This window comes from Trachurus japonicus, unplaced genomic scaffold (genome assembly GCF_045865225.1).
Source record: "Trachurus japonicus isolate A0001 unplaced genomic scaffold, Traja_1.0 AP030010.1".
NCBI classification, from domain to species: Eukaryota; Metazoa; Chordata; class Actinopteri; order Carangiformes; family Carangidae; genus Trachurus; species Trachurus japonicus.
The window spans coordinates 208,678-221,872 of record NW_028220143.1 but is presented as its reverse complement, the minus strand read 5'-3'; the positions used below and the strand labels follow the sequence as shown (position 1 = coordinate 221,872).

The 13,195-nt window shown below is 40.3% G+C and overlaps 1 protein-coding gene across 1 annotated transcript in view; it reads right to left on the bottom strand.

The window, feature by feature from the left end:
- Window positions 1-249: 249 nt before the first annotated feature.
- The window catches only part of LOC146960773 (sialoadhesin-like), a 52,876-nt gene continuing 39,930 nt past the window's right edge, over window positions 250-13,195 (bottom strand). The window contains exons 2-9 of the mRNA XM_085772069.1: window positions 6,344-6,700; window positions 5,786-6,004; window positions 5,229-5,582; window positions 3,775-4,000; window positions 3,095-3,381; window positions 683-943; window positions 343-594; window positions 250-293 (exon numbers count right to left, since the gene is read on the bottom strand). Coding sequence (XP_085628195.1) covers window positions 250-293; window positions 343-594; window positions 683-943; window positions 3,095-3,381; window positions 3,775-4,000; window positions 5,229-5,582; window positions 5,786-6,004; window positions 6,344-6,700 — 2,000 coding nt within the window. The remainder of the gene's footprint in view (window positions 294-342; window positions 595-682; window positions 944-3,094; window positions 3,382-3,774; window positions 4,001-5,228; window positions 5,583-5,785; window positions 6,005-6,343; window positions 6,701-13,195) is intronic.

Below are 13,195 nucleotides of genomic sequence, written 5' to 3'. Positions count from 1 at the left end.
CAAACACTGCATATCTCCAAAATCCGGCAGGATTCCAGGATGCCAAGTCATCTGACTCATTTTAATGTAACAATTGCCGATGAGAACCAGTGTCAAAAAGGAAATAAGGAAGAAAAAAAAACAATCGATCACAGACTTAAAGGTCGATTACCATTGCAACGAACGAAGCTTCGAAGCTTCAATTTTTTTGGGTCAGCCCTAGTAATAACGTGTTTTTATAAATATTGTCCTCTAAAATCTTACAACCACTCATGACAGACAACACTCCAGTCTCTTTGGGAAGATGTCTACAGCTACAGCCAAGACAGTGTTATGATTTTTAACGGTCCGTGTGTAACCTACCTGAAACAGTTAAGGTGGACTTCTGACGTCCTATTGTGTTCTGGGCTTCACAGTAATAATTCCCACTGTGTTCAGGTCTGAAGTCAGTGATGGTGAAGATCTGTCCTGAAGCTTTTGGTGAGTCTTCATCCTCCTTGTACCAGGTGAGTTTAGCTGCTGGGTTAGCATCACTGCTACAGGTCAGAGTCACTGAACTGCCCTCCACTATCTCAGCAGAAGGACTCACTGACACAGAGGGAAGCTTTGGACCATCTGGAGGAGGAAACATGAAGATGCAACATGAATAAAGTCATTCATGACTTTTGAATCAGTCAAAATAGAGCAGAGTCGTCTGACTTACACTGGACATCTAACTCTAGACATGAAGAGTTGATGGCTCCATATTGATTCTCAGACTTGCAGTGGTAGGTCCCTCTGTCCTCAGAGCTGATGGAGGAGAAATAATAAACTCCTTCTGCTCCCTGAAGAAGAGTTTGGTTCTCCTTGTACCAGGTGAGTGTAGCTGCTGGGTTAGCATCACTGCTACAGGTCAGAGTCACTGAACTGCCCTCCACTATCTCAGCAGAGGGACTCACTGACACAGAGGGAAGCTTTGGAGCATCTGGAGGAGGAAACATTAACAACATACATTAGAGCTACTTGTTGATATTGACAGTCAATATTTCTCAGTTTGGCAGCATGAGAAACATTAAAGGGTTATTCCAGCGTAAGTTAACCACAGCTAGATAGCTGTAGTATATTATCCACCTTAACTTTCTTGCTTTAATATCTTGTATTATCTTATGTTCTTCTTTGTGTGTGTGCTTTTTCTGGAATTCAAGGAATGTGTGAATCGATGTCCTGCTTAGAAGTAATTTAATTTCATGGCGTATGTCTGGATCAATGTGAATGACAGGTTCTTTTGTTTTCTCTTATGGCTAAGTGTTGTGGGAGACAGGACATGGTGTTTTCGTTGGCCTAAAGGTTAAGGGGTAGGCCAAAGGTCATTCACCATTTGGATAGGGGCTCCTCTCTGTCTAGAGAAGGGGGAGTCAGAAAGGTATATAAGGTTAGAATTTTGGGCCAAGAGGAGGACCTCTCACATTGGCACCAGAGATGCTCCAGGATTCGACCTTTTTTGTACACTGTTCTTCCTGTTAATAAACTCCTTTTTTGAATACAAGTGAAGACGTGTCGGCGATGATCCCTTCTTTTCATCAGCAAATCAATAAACCACATAGCAAAATACTGCTGTCTTTGTAGCCAAGAACCAACCGCCACCAAAAAAGCCACTCATGGCCACAAATAATGCTCAGAACAGCACCAAATTTTAGCAACAGTGTGTGGCAAGGTGAAGAGGGCCCAGGCGGGGTTTGAACCCACACCTCCCGGGTAAGAGTCATGCACGCATGCCAGTCACCCAAAGGGACATCCCCTTGGCCAAGTAGCCAGGGCACATGATCAATTGGAGGCATAGTGACAGGACCACCACTGTCACAAGTGCAAACAGGGTCCCATCCCATAATATGAGGCATCAAACACCTGCTAGCCTTGCTTGGTTTCTACTGAAAAGAGACGAAAATATAACTCACCCACTCTCCTCCAGGGGCTTGCTAGTTGTGGGAAAGCCCTGACGAGTCGATTACTGAATGCATCAGTGTTCCTCTCTGTCTTCAATATCTGTTTCTAACAATAATTAGCAAGTGTTGCCAGGGAAATGGACAGAGTAGAGTTGCCCAAACTTTCACAGTCAGCAAAGCATGTGTGCAATTTTGGAACTAAACAATACTGGACTTGTTGCCTTTCTACTGCATTCAGTAATCGCCTTGTTGGGGCTTTTCCAAGGAGGAAGTGGCTGGAGGAGAGTGGGTGATTCTGTTTACGTCTCTTTTGAATATAAACCAGGTGTGACAGTGGTGGTCCTGTCACTATGCCTCCAATTGATCATGTGCCCTGGCTACTTGGCCAAGGGGATGTCCCTTTGGGTGACTGGCAAGCGCGCATGACTCTTACCCGGGAGGTGTGGGTTCAATCCCCGCCTGGGCCCTCTTCACCTTGCCACACACTGTTGCTAAAATTTGGTGCTGTTCTGAGCATTATTTGTGGCCTCTTCACCTTGCCACATTCTGGCGTTGTTGGCAGGATCCATGTATCCATGTAGCACTAGTGGTGGGTCCATGGAGCACTAGTGGTGGGTCCATGGATTCCTAATGTGTGGCAGCCTGCGCGGAAGCACGAGGACGTGCTTGTGAAAAGAGGGGGAGAGATGTGACAGTGGTGGTCCTGTCACTATGCCTCCAATTGATCATGTGCCCTGGCTACTTGGCCAAGGGGATGTCCCTTTGGGTGACTGGCATGCGTGCATGACTCTCACCCGGGAGGTGTGGGTTCAATCCCCGCCTGGGCCCTCTTCACCTTGCCACACAGGCAAAACTAGAAGGTGTTTGATGCCTAGTATTATGGGCTGGAACCCTATTTGTACTGTTGGTGAAGTTTGGTGCTGTTCTGAGCATTATTTGTGGCTGTGATTGGCTTTTTTGAACACGGTTGGCTCTTGGCTCAATAGAGAACAGTGTTTTGCTATCTGGCTGTCTGTGCTGAAGTCACTCTAACTCAAAGTTTGAGGTTGGCAAACTTCTTCTCTCGAGGGGGTGTTAGACTCGGTCTCAGTGCATGGGTTACATGTACGCCGGAATATCCCTTTTAAGGCTGGAAAACCTTGTTCTGGTTACCAATCAACTTCTAGATTTTTATAATCAATCATCTCACTCACACTTCACATCAATAAAGACGAATTCAGACATCCTCCTCCCCAGCTGATTCTCAGCTACACAGTAATACTCTCCACAGTCAGATGACTGGATGGAGCTGAAGACCAGCTGTGGTTCTTTGTTGAGCAGTGTCAGGTTCTTCTTGTACCAGGTGTAATTAGCTGCTGAGTCAGTGTCACTGCTACAGGTCAGAGTCACTGAGCTGCCCTCCATGATTTCACCTGGAGGATTCACTGACACTGACGGCACCTTCAGAAAATCTGCAGGACAAAACATCAACATGTGTTTCCTGAGCAGCCACGTTGTGTTGGATTTAAAGGGACAACGAGGAGTTTTGGAAAAGCGAAGTGTTTTCACACTACATTCATGAGCCTCAGCGCACCGTAAAATTAGTTAGTCGTAGTTCCGACCATAAACGGCGATTCGGCGGCGTTACCCTCATGACTCGCCACAAAACCCAAAGTAAAGAAAGCTAGTCGGCTCGCCCAGCATTTCCACTACCACTAATAATAACAATATAACGATAGAGACAAAACGATATATTTATCAAAAATGGACCCATTAACAAGTGTGGGTAGCGTAGATTCATCCACATTAACGTGAGACTTTTTTATAACCAAATAGAAACTCCTCGTTGTCCCTTTAAGTGTTTTGTTTCATAAACAGAAGAGAAAACTCACACACTAGTAGAGAGCCATGATTCTCATGTCCCTTTAAAGCACAAGAGATCATGTCTCCAGGAGAAAACCTGTCTGTATAAGAACTTCCCTCCTCCATGATTTTCTCTCCGTTCCTGATCCAGACGTAGGAAAGACGACCAGCTGGACTGCAGCTGCTGAGACACTTCAGCTCTGCCTCAGTATAAGACTGATGGACTGTTATTGTTCTGGTCACCTGCAGCTCCAGAGCTGGAAACAGGAGGAAGAACACACAGTGTTAGTGGTTAACATGAAAACATAAAATAGAATAAAAAGTGGATGTGGTTATCAGATACAGTATATATTCTTTATTCTGATCAGAGGTGGCAAGTAACTGTAACTGTAACTGTAACTGTAATTAAGTAGATTTTTCAGGTATCTGTACTTTACTTGAGTATCTATTTTTCTAACTTTTACTTTTACTCCCTAGATTTATACACAAAAATATGTACTTTCTACTCCTTACATTGTAAAAACAGGCTCGTTACTTTTACCGGTAAAAGACGTGACGAACTAGAGAGGAAAGAGGAGGATGAAGAGAAGAGGGGGGGGGGGGGGGGTTGAAGACCCCAGGGAGAGTAGCTGCTGGAAAGTCCAGCAGCTAATTGGAGTCTTTAATAAACAAACAAACAAACAAACACTGTACAATCAGCGCAATATAGCGCATTTACCGTTTACGAGCGGCAAAGCGCAACCTGTCCATGCGCCCGCGCATGTGTGTGTGTGTGTGTGTGTGTGTGTGTGTGTGTGTGTGTGTACGTACGTACGTGCGGTGCGACCGCACGCGAGAGAGACGGCAGGTGGACTGACTGGCAGAGATGAGAGGCGGCAAAACGCTGTTTAAAAATTCTTCTTCTTATTAGCTATTATTTTGTGAGGTCTGTGGCGGCCCAAATGTTAGTTCATGGGAAACACTGCCTCGATCTGGTCAGTTCAATCTTTTCTGTCTGAACTTTTTTTGTTTAACAAAATTATCAAATGATGTAGGTTTCATTAATGGCAAAAATTCATTTTTACTTTTTACTTTTACTTTGAAAGTACTTTTCAGAGCCTGTACTTTCTTACTTTTACTTGAGTAAAGGAGTTGAATCAGTACTTCTACTTTTACCAGAGTATTTTTTTACACATGTATCTGTACTTCTACTTAAGTACAGAATATGAGTACTTTTGCCACCTCTGCTTCTGATAATGCACCTTCTTGTTTCTCTCTATTATAAATACTCAGTAATCTCCATGTTTAACTACAGAGCTTCATAAATATAATCCTTCTAACTCAAAAGAAGTGAGTTTCATCACTAATCTACAAAGATTTGTTCAAGGATTATTTCATCATGTTCATAGTAGCTCCTCACATCCAAATACAGCCCTTTAAGGTGCTTTATTAAAATGACACAGAAGTTTTAATGATGTTTCTGTGTTTGTCAGTTTGTGTTTTTACCTGTGACAGTCAGAGTTGTACCAGGTAAACTGTTTCCCCATCCAGAGCTTCTTGCTTTGAATTTGAAGTGATACTGAGCTGAATCTGTGTCTCTCAGGTCAGTGATTCTCAGAGTGGAGCGTCCTCTCTCTGTTTCAACAACCTGAACACGACCTGAATATTCAGAGTCTTTACTAAGATCCTCAGGCTCTGAGGGATTCTGCCAACGACGACTACGTTCAGGACTGAACCAGAACTTTGATTTAACATCATAATAACTGTTGTAAGTACAAGAAATGTCCACTGATGATCCTTTGAAGGCACAGATTCTTCTGTCAGTGTAAATCACTTTATTACAGTATTTACCAAAGACACCTGAAAGGATAAATATTTAATTTAACCAGAGTAGCACCTACATGTTTAAAGACACAGTTGTGTTGGTAAATTAGAGCAGAGTTCAATACAGTAATATGATGTTAATATAGAAACAGAAAACTTAATATACATGCGGTCATGTGCAGCAGATTAAATGTGCCACCAGGTGGTGATATGTAAGTGGAAGACTGAAGTAAACTCACAGACTAGAGGAGAAGGGAAGTCCTCATGTCCTTTAAGAGCACAGGAATAACTGTTGACATCATTATAGTAGACTGAAAATGAAGCTGTTTCTGTCTCAGTTTTCTGTCCATTCTTGTACCAAGTGAAGGAAGAATGATCAGGTAGACGACAACTGCTGAGACACTTCAGCTCTGCCCAGTAATCATTGTCTTTCAAGGGGGTCACCTGCACCTGTAGACCTGGATTTCCAACGAAGAAAAGGAAATATATTTTTAATTCAATGTGAATACATAGATGTTGGTTATTGACCCTTTAATTACGACTACTGGAGTTATCATGTGACCTGAATGTGAATATCTGATCACACAGTAATGTCCATATGTGAGTCTAGAGGGGAGTTACCATCATCTCCTCATATTTAACCAGTCGTCATCATGTGATCCAGAGTTCACACTGAAGCCCATTAAGTCATTAGTAAGTGGAGCTCTGAGCTCAGATTGTCTTCATCTTTCATTAACACAGCTGTTTCTGTTGATCTGAACATCTGGAACAGAAACATAGTAAAATAAAACTGTTACCTGTGACAGACAAAGTGACTCCAGCTTCACCAGTGTATTTCTCTCCTGGTTTGTTTGTTGTGAAGCTGAACTTGTAAACAGCTGAGTCGCTCTCTCTCAGGTCTGTGATTCTCAGAGTGCAGTCGTTGTCACCACAGAGATACTGAACACGACCTGAGTACTCTGAGTCTGCTCTCAGATCCACAGGTTCATCACCACTGGAGTTAGTGAACCACAGTCTTTCTCCAACTGTAGTATCATCATCAGTTCTCCAGTCTGGGTATCTGTAGGTGCAGCTTATGTCCACTGTTGATCCTACTACAGCACAGATCTGAGTTGGAGCACAGGTCACTGTCCAGTCATTCTGACCCTGTATCACTGTAACACAGAGCACAGCACAAACCACAGTCACATTTTACAGTTTTTCTCAGTCGCTTTGGTGCTGTTCTCAGATCAGAATGAAAGTTCTCATAACTATTAGTTCAACCTCCACAACATGTAGTCATTTGTCCACATCATAGTAGCAGTTTCTCCTTCCTCTGAACAAATTGCAAATGCTTTTGGACATGTATCAGTTGCTCTCATACAATTCTCTGCTGTTTTACAACATTATCATTTGTTTATGTCTTGTCAGTCAAAATGAACTATACTTTTGAACGCTGAATAGTCTTTCCCTATAAAACTAATAGTCCTCATTTCATTGCTTGAGTCATTACATACAAAATTCTTGAACTAGTTTTCAAAATCTGTCAAACTAGTTTTAAATGTTGGGAGAAGCTGTGAATTCAATTATTCAAACATTTACAGTAAGGAACAACAGGTATGTATGGTATTGGACAGTAATTCAGTACTAAACAATCTGCACTGCTGTCATTGTGTCAGGCTTTACTGTAAGATACAGTGGGACAAGAACTTTTTTACATTTACATTTAGACTTACAGCTTCACTAGAGAACAGATTTACTGTATTGTAATGTATTACAGCAACCACAGTAAAGATTTCCCATCTTTACAGTACGGTATTGTACTACAGCATTTTACAAGTAGGAAGCACTTTGACAGTATTGTACACTACAGTAATAATGGTTGATGCAGTACATGTACTGTACATTACTGTAATTTTACTCTGCATCACATAGGATCACAAGACAAGCTCACAGAGGTGGAAGAGACTGGGCCCATTACAAACAATGGCATAAAGTTGAACGAGATACAATGTAAGGATGACATTACTGTATCTTTGGGAATATTGAATCTGTTTCAATCGCTACAATTGACAGAGTGATGTAGATGAACATGTGACTGGAACGTCTGGATGTGCAGGAATGATTTACAGTACTCTGTAGGTTCAGTTAGTGTACTGCAACATTGTTTACGTAAAGTTGTACCCAAAGAGTGTTTCTTATGTTTGTTGTAGATGACTGTAGTGTATTTTTCCTTTGCACAATACTGTGAACAAATCAGAATTGCAAAGAGCATATGCAGTAGAAATGTGAAACATACATATTCAGTATCTCCACTAAATACAGTAATGTGTAACTTTACTGTAGTTTTCACATGGCTGTACAAGTAGTGTATAGTGTTGTCTGGAGCATTTTCAGGTAGTATCATCACTTTTTGCATTGGAAAACACTTAGAGAATAAAGTGTCCTAATGAAAACATGACAAAGCCATTTGACTATCTTGTTCATAAACGATGGTGTCAGGACTTCTCATTTTGACGACACTGACAGTTTCATTGACATGAATACTTGCTTTTGAGGGATGGACAATCCATTTTGAGCAAGTGACGCGCTTTTGCAGGTTATCCACTAGGTTTTGCAGTTTGTGATAATTGTTCTGAGAAATGCACTAACTGTTGTGCAAATGTTAAGAGTGATGTGAGAATAGCACCAAAGCGACTGAGAAAAACTGTAATATTGTCAAGCTGCAGCAGTTTGTAAACCTGCAACAAAACTGAACTGATTCTAAATTTACAAAACTACTTTTCCTCTCAAATCACCCCACTGCAACAAAGAAACTGTCGTGTTTAATAATGATTTTCATCACATGAACCACCACCTTACCGTGGTGGAGGGGTTTGAGCACCCGAATGACCCTAGGAGCTATGTTGTCGGGGGCTTAATGCCCCTGGTAGGGTCTCCCAAGGCAAACAGGTCCTAGGTGACGGGTCAGACTAAGAGCGGTTCCAAAACCCCTTATGAATGGTACATCATCAAGGAAGACCGCTGGCGTCACAGGGGCCCCACCCTGGAGCGAGGCCTGGGGTGGAATATAGCGTGATGGATTGGAATATTGTGACGGGGTGGAATGGACAAAATTTAAGGACTCATCTTCATCTTCCAAAATCATACTGATAACACAGAACGAAGTGTTTAATTTGATGCTGGGGGAGGGAAGTGTGAAAGTGATAGAGATTTAAATATTTTATACTAATTCAATATGAAGAACAGTGCCACCCATCACAATGATTCCACCCCGTCACAGGCTTTAGTGTGTGACGGGGTGGAAAATCTAAAGCAATATGGCCGAATTCCTGGATGTGCTAAAAGCTAACACTGCAGTTAGCATGAAATTACATCGTAAAATTAAGGATTTATACAAATGTAATTTGAAATTTTGATTTAAAAATTGTTTTCCCCACTTTTTGTGTGTGACGGGGTGGATATGCTATGTTTAACAGAGAAGGTTTTGAAAGAAAAATTTACCAAAAATGTTCTAAAAGAAAAATCAGAACTGACCATTGTTTGCACTTCCCTCCTTCAAACTCTTGAATGATGTCACTTCCTGTTTCCTTACAGGAAGTGTATTGCATTTTGGCGCAAAATTACATTGGTGTGACGGGGTGGAATATGAAATTGATGGACATGGAGAAATTATGCTATTTTAATAAAAAAAATATGACATTTTAATATAATTAACATATTTCCTATTAAGAAGAAAGTATTTCTAACTATAAGAACAATAAATGTTTGAGATTTATTTGATATTTTTTAAGTTTTACATTACATGAATGAGAAAAATGGTCAGAGCGGACATGAGAAAATGACTGTAGTTTAACACAAAAAGTTATATATGTGCAAAATTGTATATTTATTATTTACTTTTATTCTACCTCATGCTAGAAAGTAAACTTTAATTAATCGCTTCAGACACTGAAAGTATTACTGACCGTTTTATTATGCCTCCTATACCTCTTTGAATGTTGGGGACCCAAACTTAACAGTTTTCATGGAATGACCCATCTATACTGCTTATCAATACAGGGTGATGAGAGTGGCTGGAGCCAATCCCAGCTGACATAGCGTGAAGGCGGGGTTCACCCTGGACAGGTCACCAGTCAATCACAGGGCCGACACACACACACACACACACACACTAGGAGTCGCCAATCAACCTACTGTGCATGTGTTTGGACTGTGAGGAAGCCAGAGAGCAGGCAAAGGGAGAGCATGTAACCTCCACCCAGAAAAGACCCGAGATTCGAACCAGGAACCTTCTTGCCAAGAGGTTGTACCTCATCAACAATAAAAACTACAAAAATAAACAATGAATACATTTCTTGACTCAAACCTGTTTTATCTTGATCCGAGTGTGTAAACTAAATGTCCTATAAAGTAAATGTAGATGTACAGTACCTGGTACAGTGAGAAGAAGGAGGACGATAAATCCACTTGATGCTGCTGTTGAACTCATCACTGCTCCTCTCATCTCTCTGTTTGACTTCAAACACAATAAAACAAATCAGCTGCTGAACAGTGTGTGAAAGACGCATCAATCTGATAAAAAAAAAAAACAGTTCTCATCTGGGGAAGGCAACCAGTGTGATCAGCATGAGGACCATCAGAGTCAACCTGATGATGTTCATCATTGTGAGAGATCCTTCGAAAAGTGAAAACAAAAGCCACACTGCAAAAACTCAAAATCTTTCCAAGATAGATAGATAGATAATTTATTAGCACAGACTCTGAGTCCAAGAATATCAGGTGAACAAATTATAATATCATCCACATATTGTACCACTGTACTTTTCAATTTCTGATCCAGTCCCACAAGATCATCTTTCAATACTTTATTGAAAATGTGAGGATTATGTTTAAATCCTTGTGGCAATCTTTTATACTCATAGGACTGTCAGTTGTATGTAAACCCAAACAAACCTTGGCTTTCTATTGCAAGTGGAACACTGAAAAATGCACCACATAAATCCAACACTGTAAAATGTGTAGCAGTAGGAGGAATTTGAGCTAACAAAATGTGCGGATCCGGCACTTCTGCTGGAAAATCAGCTACCACTTCATTTACAAATCTCAAATCATGTACCATGCGATAAAATGTCTCATTTCTAGTCAAAACTAATCTCTTTCCACTTAAAATAAGACTCATCACCTAAAAATTAACTTGTTTTTAGATCATTTTCATTTGTTTCAAACTAATTTTCACTTGAAATAAGTAGAAAAATCTGCCAGTGAAAGCAAGTTTTTTTGTGCTTGTAATAAGAAAGAAAAACTTGCTCCACTATCAGATTTTTCTACTTATTTCAAGTGAAAATCTGCTTGAAAGAACTAAAAAGTGTCTAAAAACAAGCTGCTTTTAATGTGATGAGTCTTATTTTAAGTAGAATTAGATTTGTTTTGACTAGAAATAAGACAAATATTCTTGGTAAGATTTTGAGTTTTTGCAGTGCAGGAGATATCAGCAGGGAGAAGACTGAGTCCTCCATATTATAGATACATGCAGTCATGTGCAGTAGGTTAAATGTGCCACCAGGTGGTGATATGTAAGTGGAAGACTGAAGTAAACTCACAGACTAGAGGAGAAGGGAAGTCCTCATGTCCTTTGAGAGCACAGGAATAACTGTAGCTGCAGCTGTGGGGCTAATTTAGAAAAGAAGGAAGTAAAATTTCTATTCATGCACATACCTACAGTAAAACACATAGTATCAATGGGTGGATGCTAAATTTTTCCCCGCACAACTACAAGATATGGTGAACAATCTCATGTCACTCACATTGAAAGTTAATTTTTGGTAATTTGATAAATTGTGACTAAGCAGAGAGAGGATGGTAATGTTACTCAAAATCCTGTGACGGAGTGACAGATTCATTCGCCTTCTGGTTTGTTGTTTGTTTGTTGTGAAGCTGAACTTGTAAACAGCTGTAGGTTATATCACTGAGGAAAAGCCATGGCCATGTGACCAACACTTAACTACTTTGGTGTCTGAAATGTCTTTGTTGTTTTTTCTTCTCTGTTCACTTAAGTGAGGATTTTAGTAGTACACTATGCGCATTAGCTTTTTTGAACTGGGTTGCTAAATTATGTGATAGTGTAGTCACAGTTGACCGTACAGGGACTGGAAACACCACACTGACATTAAAAAAGGAGGTAAAAAAAACAACAACATTTAGTTCGTCATTTTGAACCATGGTAAGTGTTATGTAATTCTCTTACAGTTACTACAGCTCTGCATTTATACAGTTAATTCAAACAGCTCTACTGTACCTTCACTGACCGACTGACACCACTCACCACTCGTATTCGGGGTAAAAAGATACTGAAATGATGCTTGTGTGAAAATGTTTAACAGATCTAACAATTCTGATTTAAAAGAATAAAAACTGAGCGCGAAACAAGTGCACAGATCGACGACACAGTAAGAAAGGGATATGGTCGAGCAAAGTTAATCCAGATGTACGTTACCTTGTACAGTGAGAAGAAGGACAACAACAAATCCACTTGTTGTTGCACTCGTCAATGCTCCTCTCATCTCTCTCTTTGTGACAGAAATGTAAATTTAAGAAATACTCTTACAGTAGAGAAAAGAGTTGTTCCTCTCTTCAAGGCATGCAGCTGCTGTGGGAACAAGAGACTTCCTTCCTCTTTACATTAAAAATATCAATGAAGACAGTGCAAGTGCAACTTTTGTCCCTCTGCTTTTGACTTCAGGATAAGTGAAATACTACCTTGGCAGGATAATCTTTCTTTCAGAGGACCGGCCCTCTTCTGCATGAAAAGAAGAACAATACACGTTTTTGTAAGGATGTTGTGTTGACTGCTGAACCTTTGGTAAATGATAATGAATTTGGGGCTGTTGAGCCTCTTTGGATATGCTTGTCAAACACACAGTAATCTTGTATTGTAGCCTACCTTGTATTTAGGGTGAGGAAGGAATGAAAACTCACCTAAAAAAATGCACGAGTCTTTTGATTTAGACAGTAAGGCACTTGAGCTTCTTGTGGCTTATTATTACAACACACTGAAGAGCACCTGCTACTTCACCACAGCCGACTAACACATCATCATTTAACGTCAGTGTCGTCTTCTGTTCATACTGTTGACCTACAGTGTTGTGGACCTACCGTACCAGAGGCTGCTTCTGTCTAATGTACATTTCATGCAAAAAAAAAAAAGAGTAAGAGTCAAATGTTCCAAATATTTAATTGAATATATCTGTAACGCATGTCTACTGTACATGGGCTAAGGTGACTATCATGTACTTTAAAGGTTAGGCCAAAATCAGAAGAAATAGTTTCGCTCAGGGAGGATTTAAATGACATGGACCACAGTTTAGAAAAGAGTAACAAAATGTTCTTTATTGGCAGGAAAGCCACTCTTAATACCGACAACTGAACTTGTTCAGCTATGACTGGATTAATACTTTTCTCTATGTATCAAAAACCCAGTAAATTCAACCTGGTATTTACCATTCAACGACCTCAGTTGTAACCAACAGCATAAACAAATTTTACAACTCACAAAAATGTTGTTCAAAGTGCAAATGAAATAGAAAAATATTGTTCAAAGTGCAAAGGAAATAATAAAATATTGTTCAAAGTACAAACGAAATAATGGGCCCAAAATAATAAACAAACAA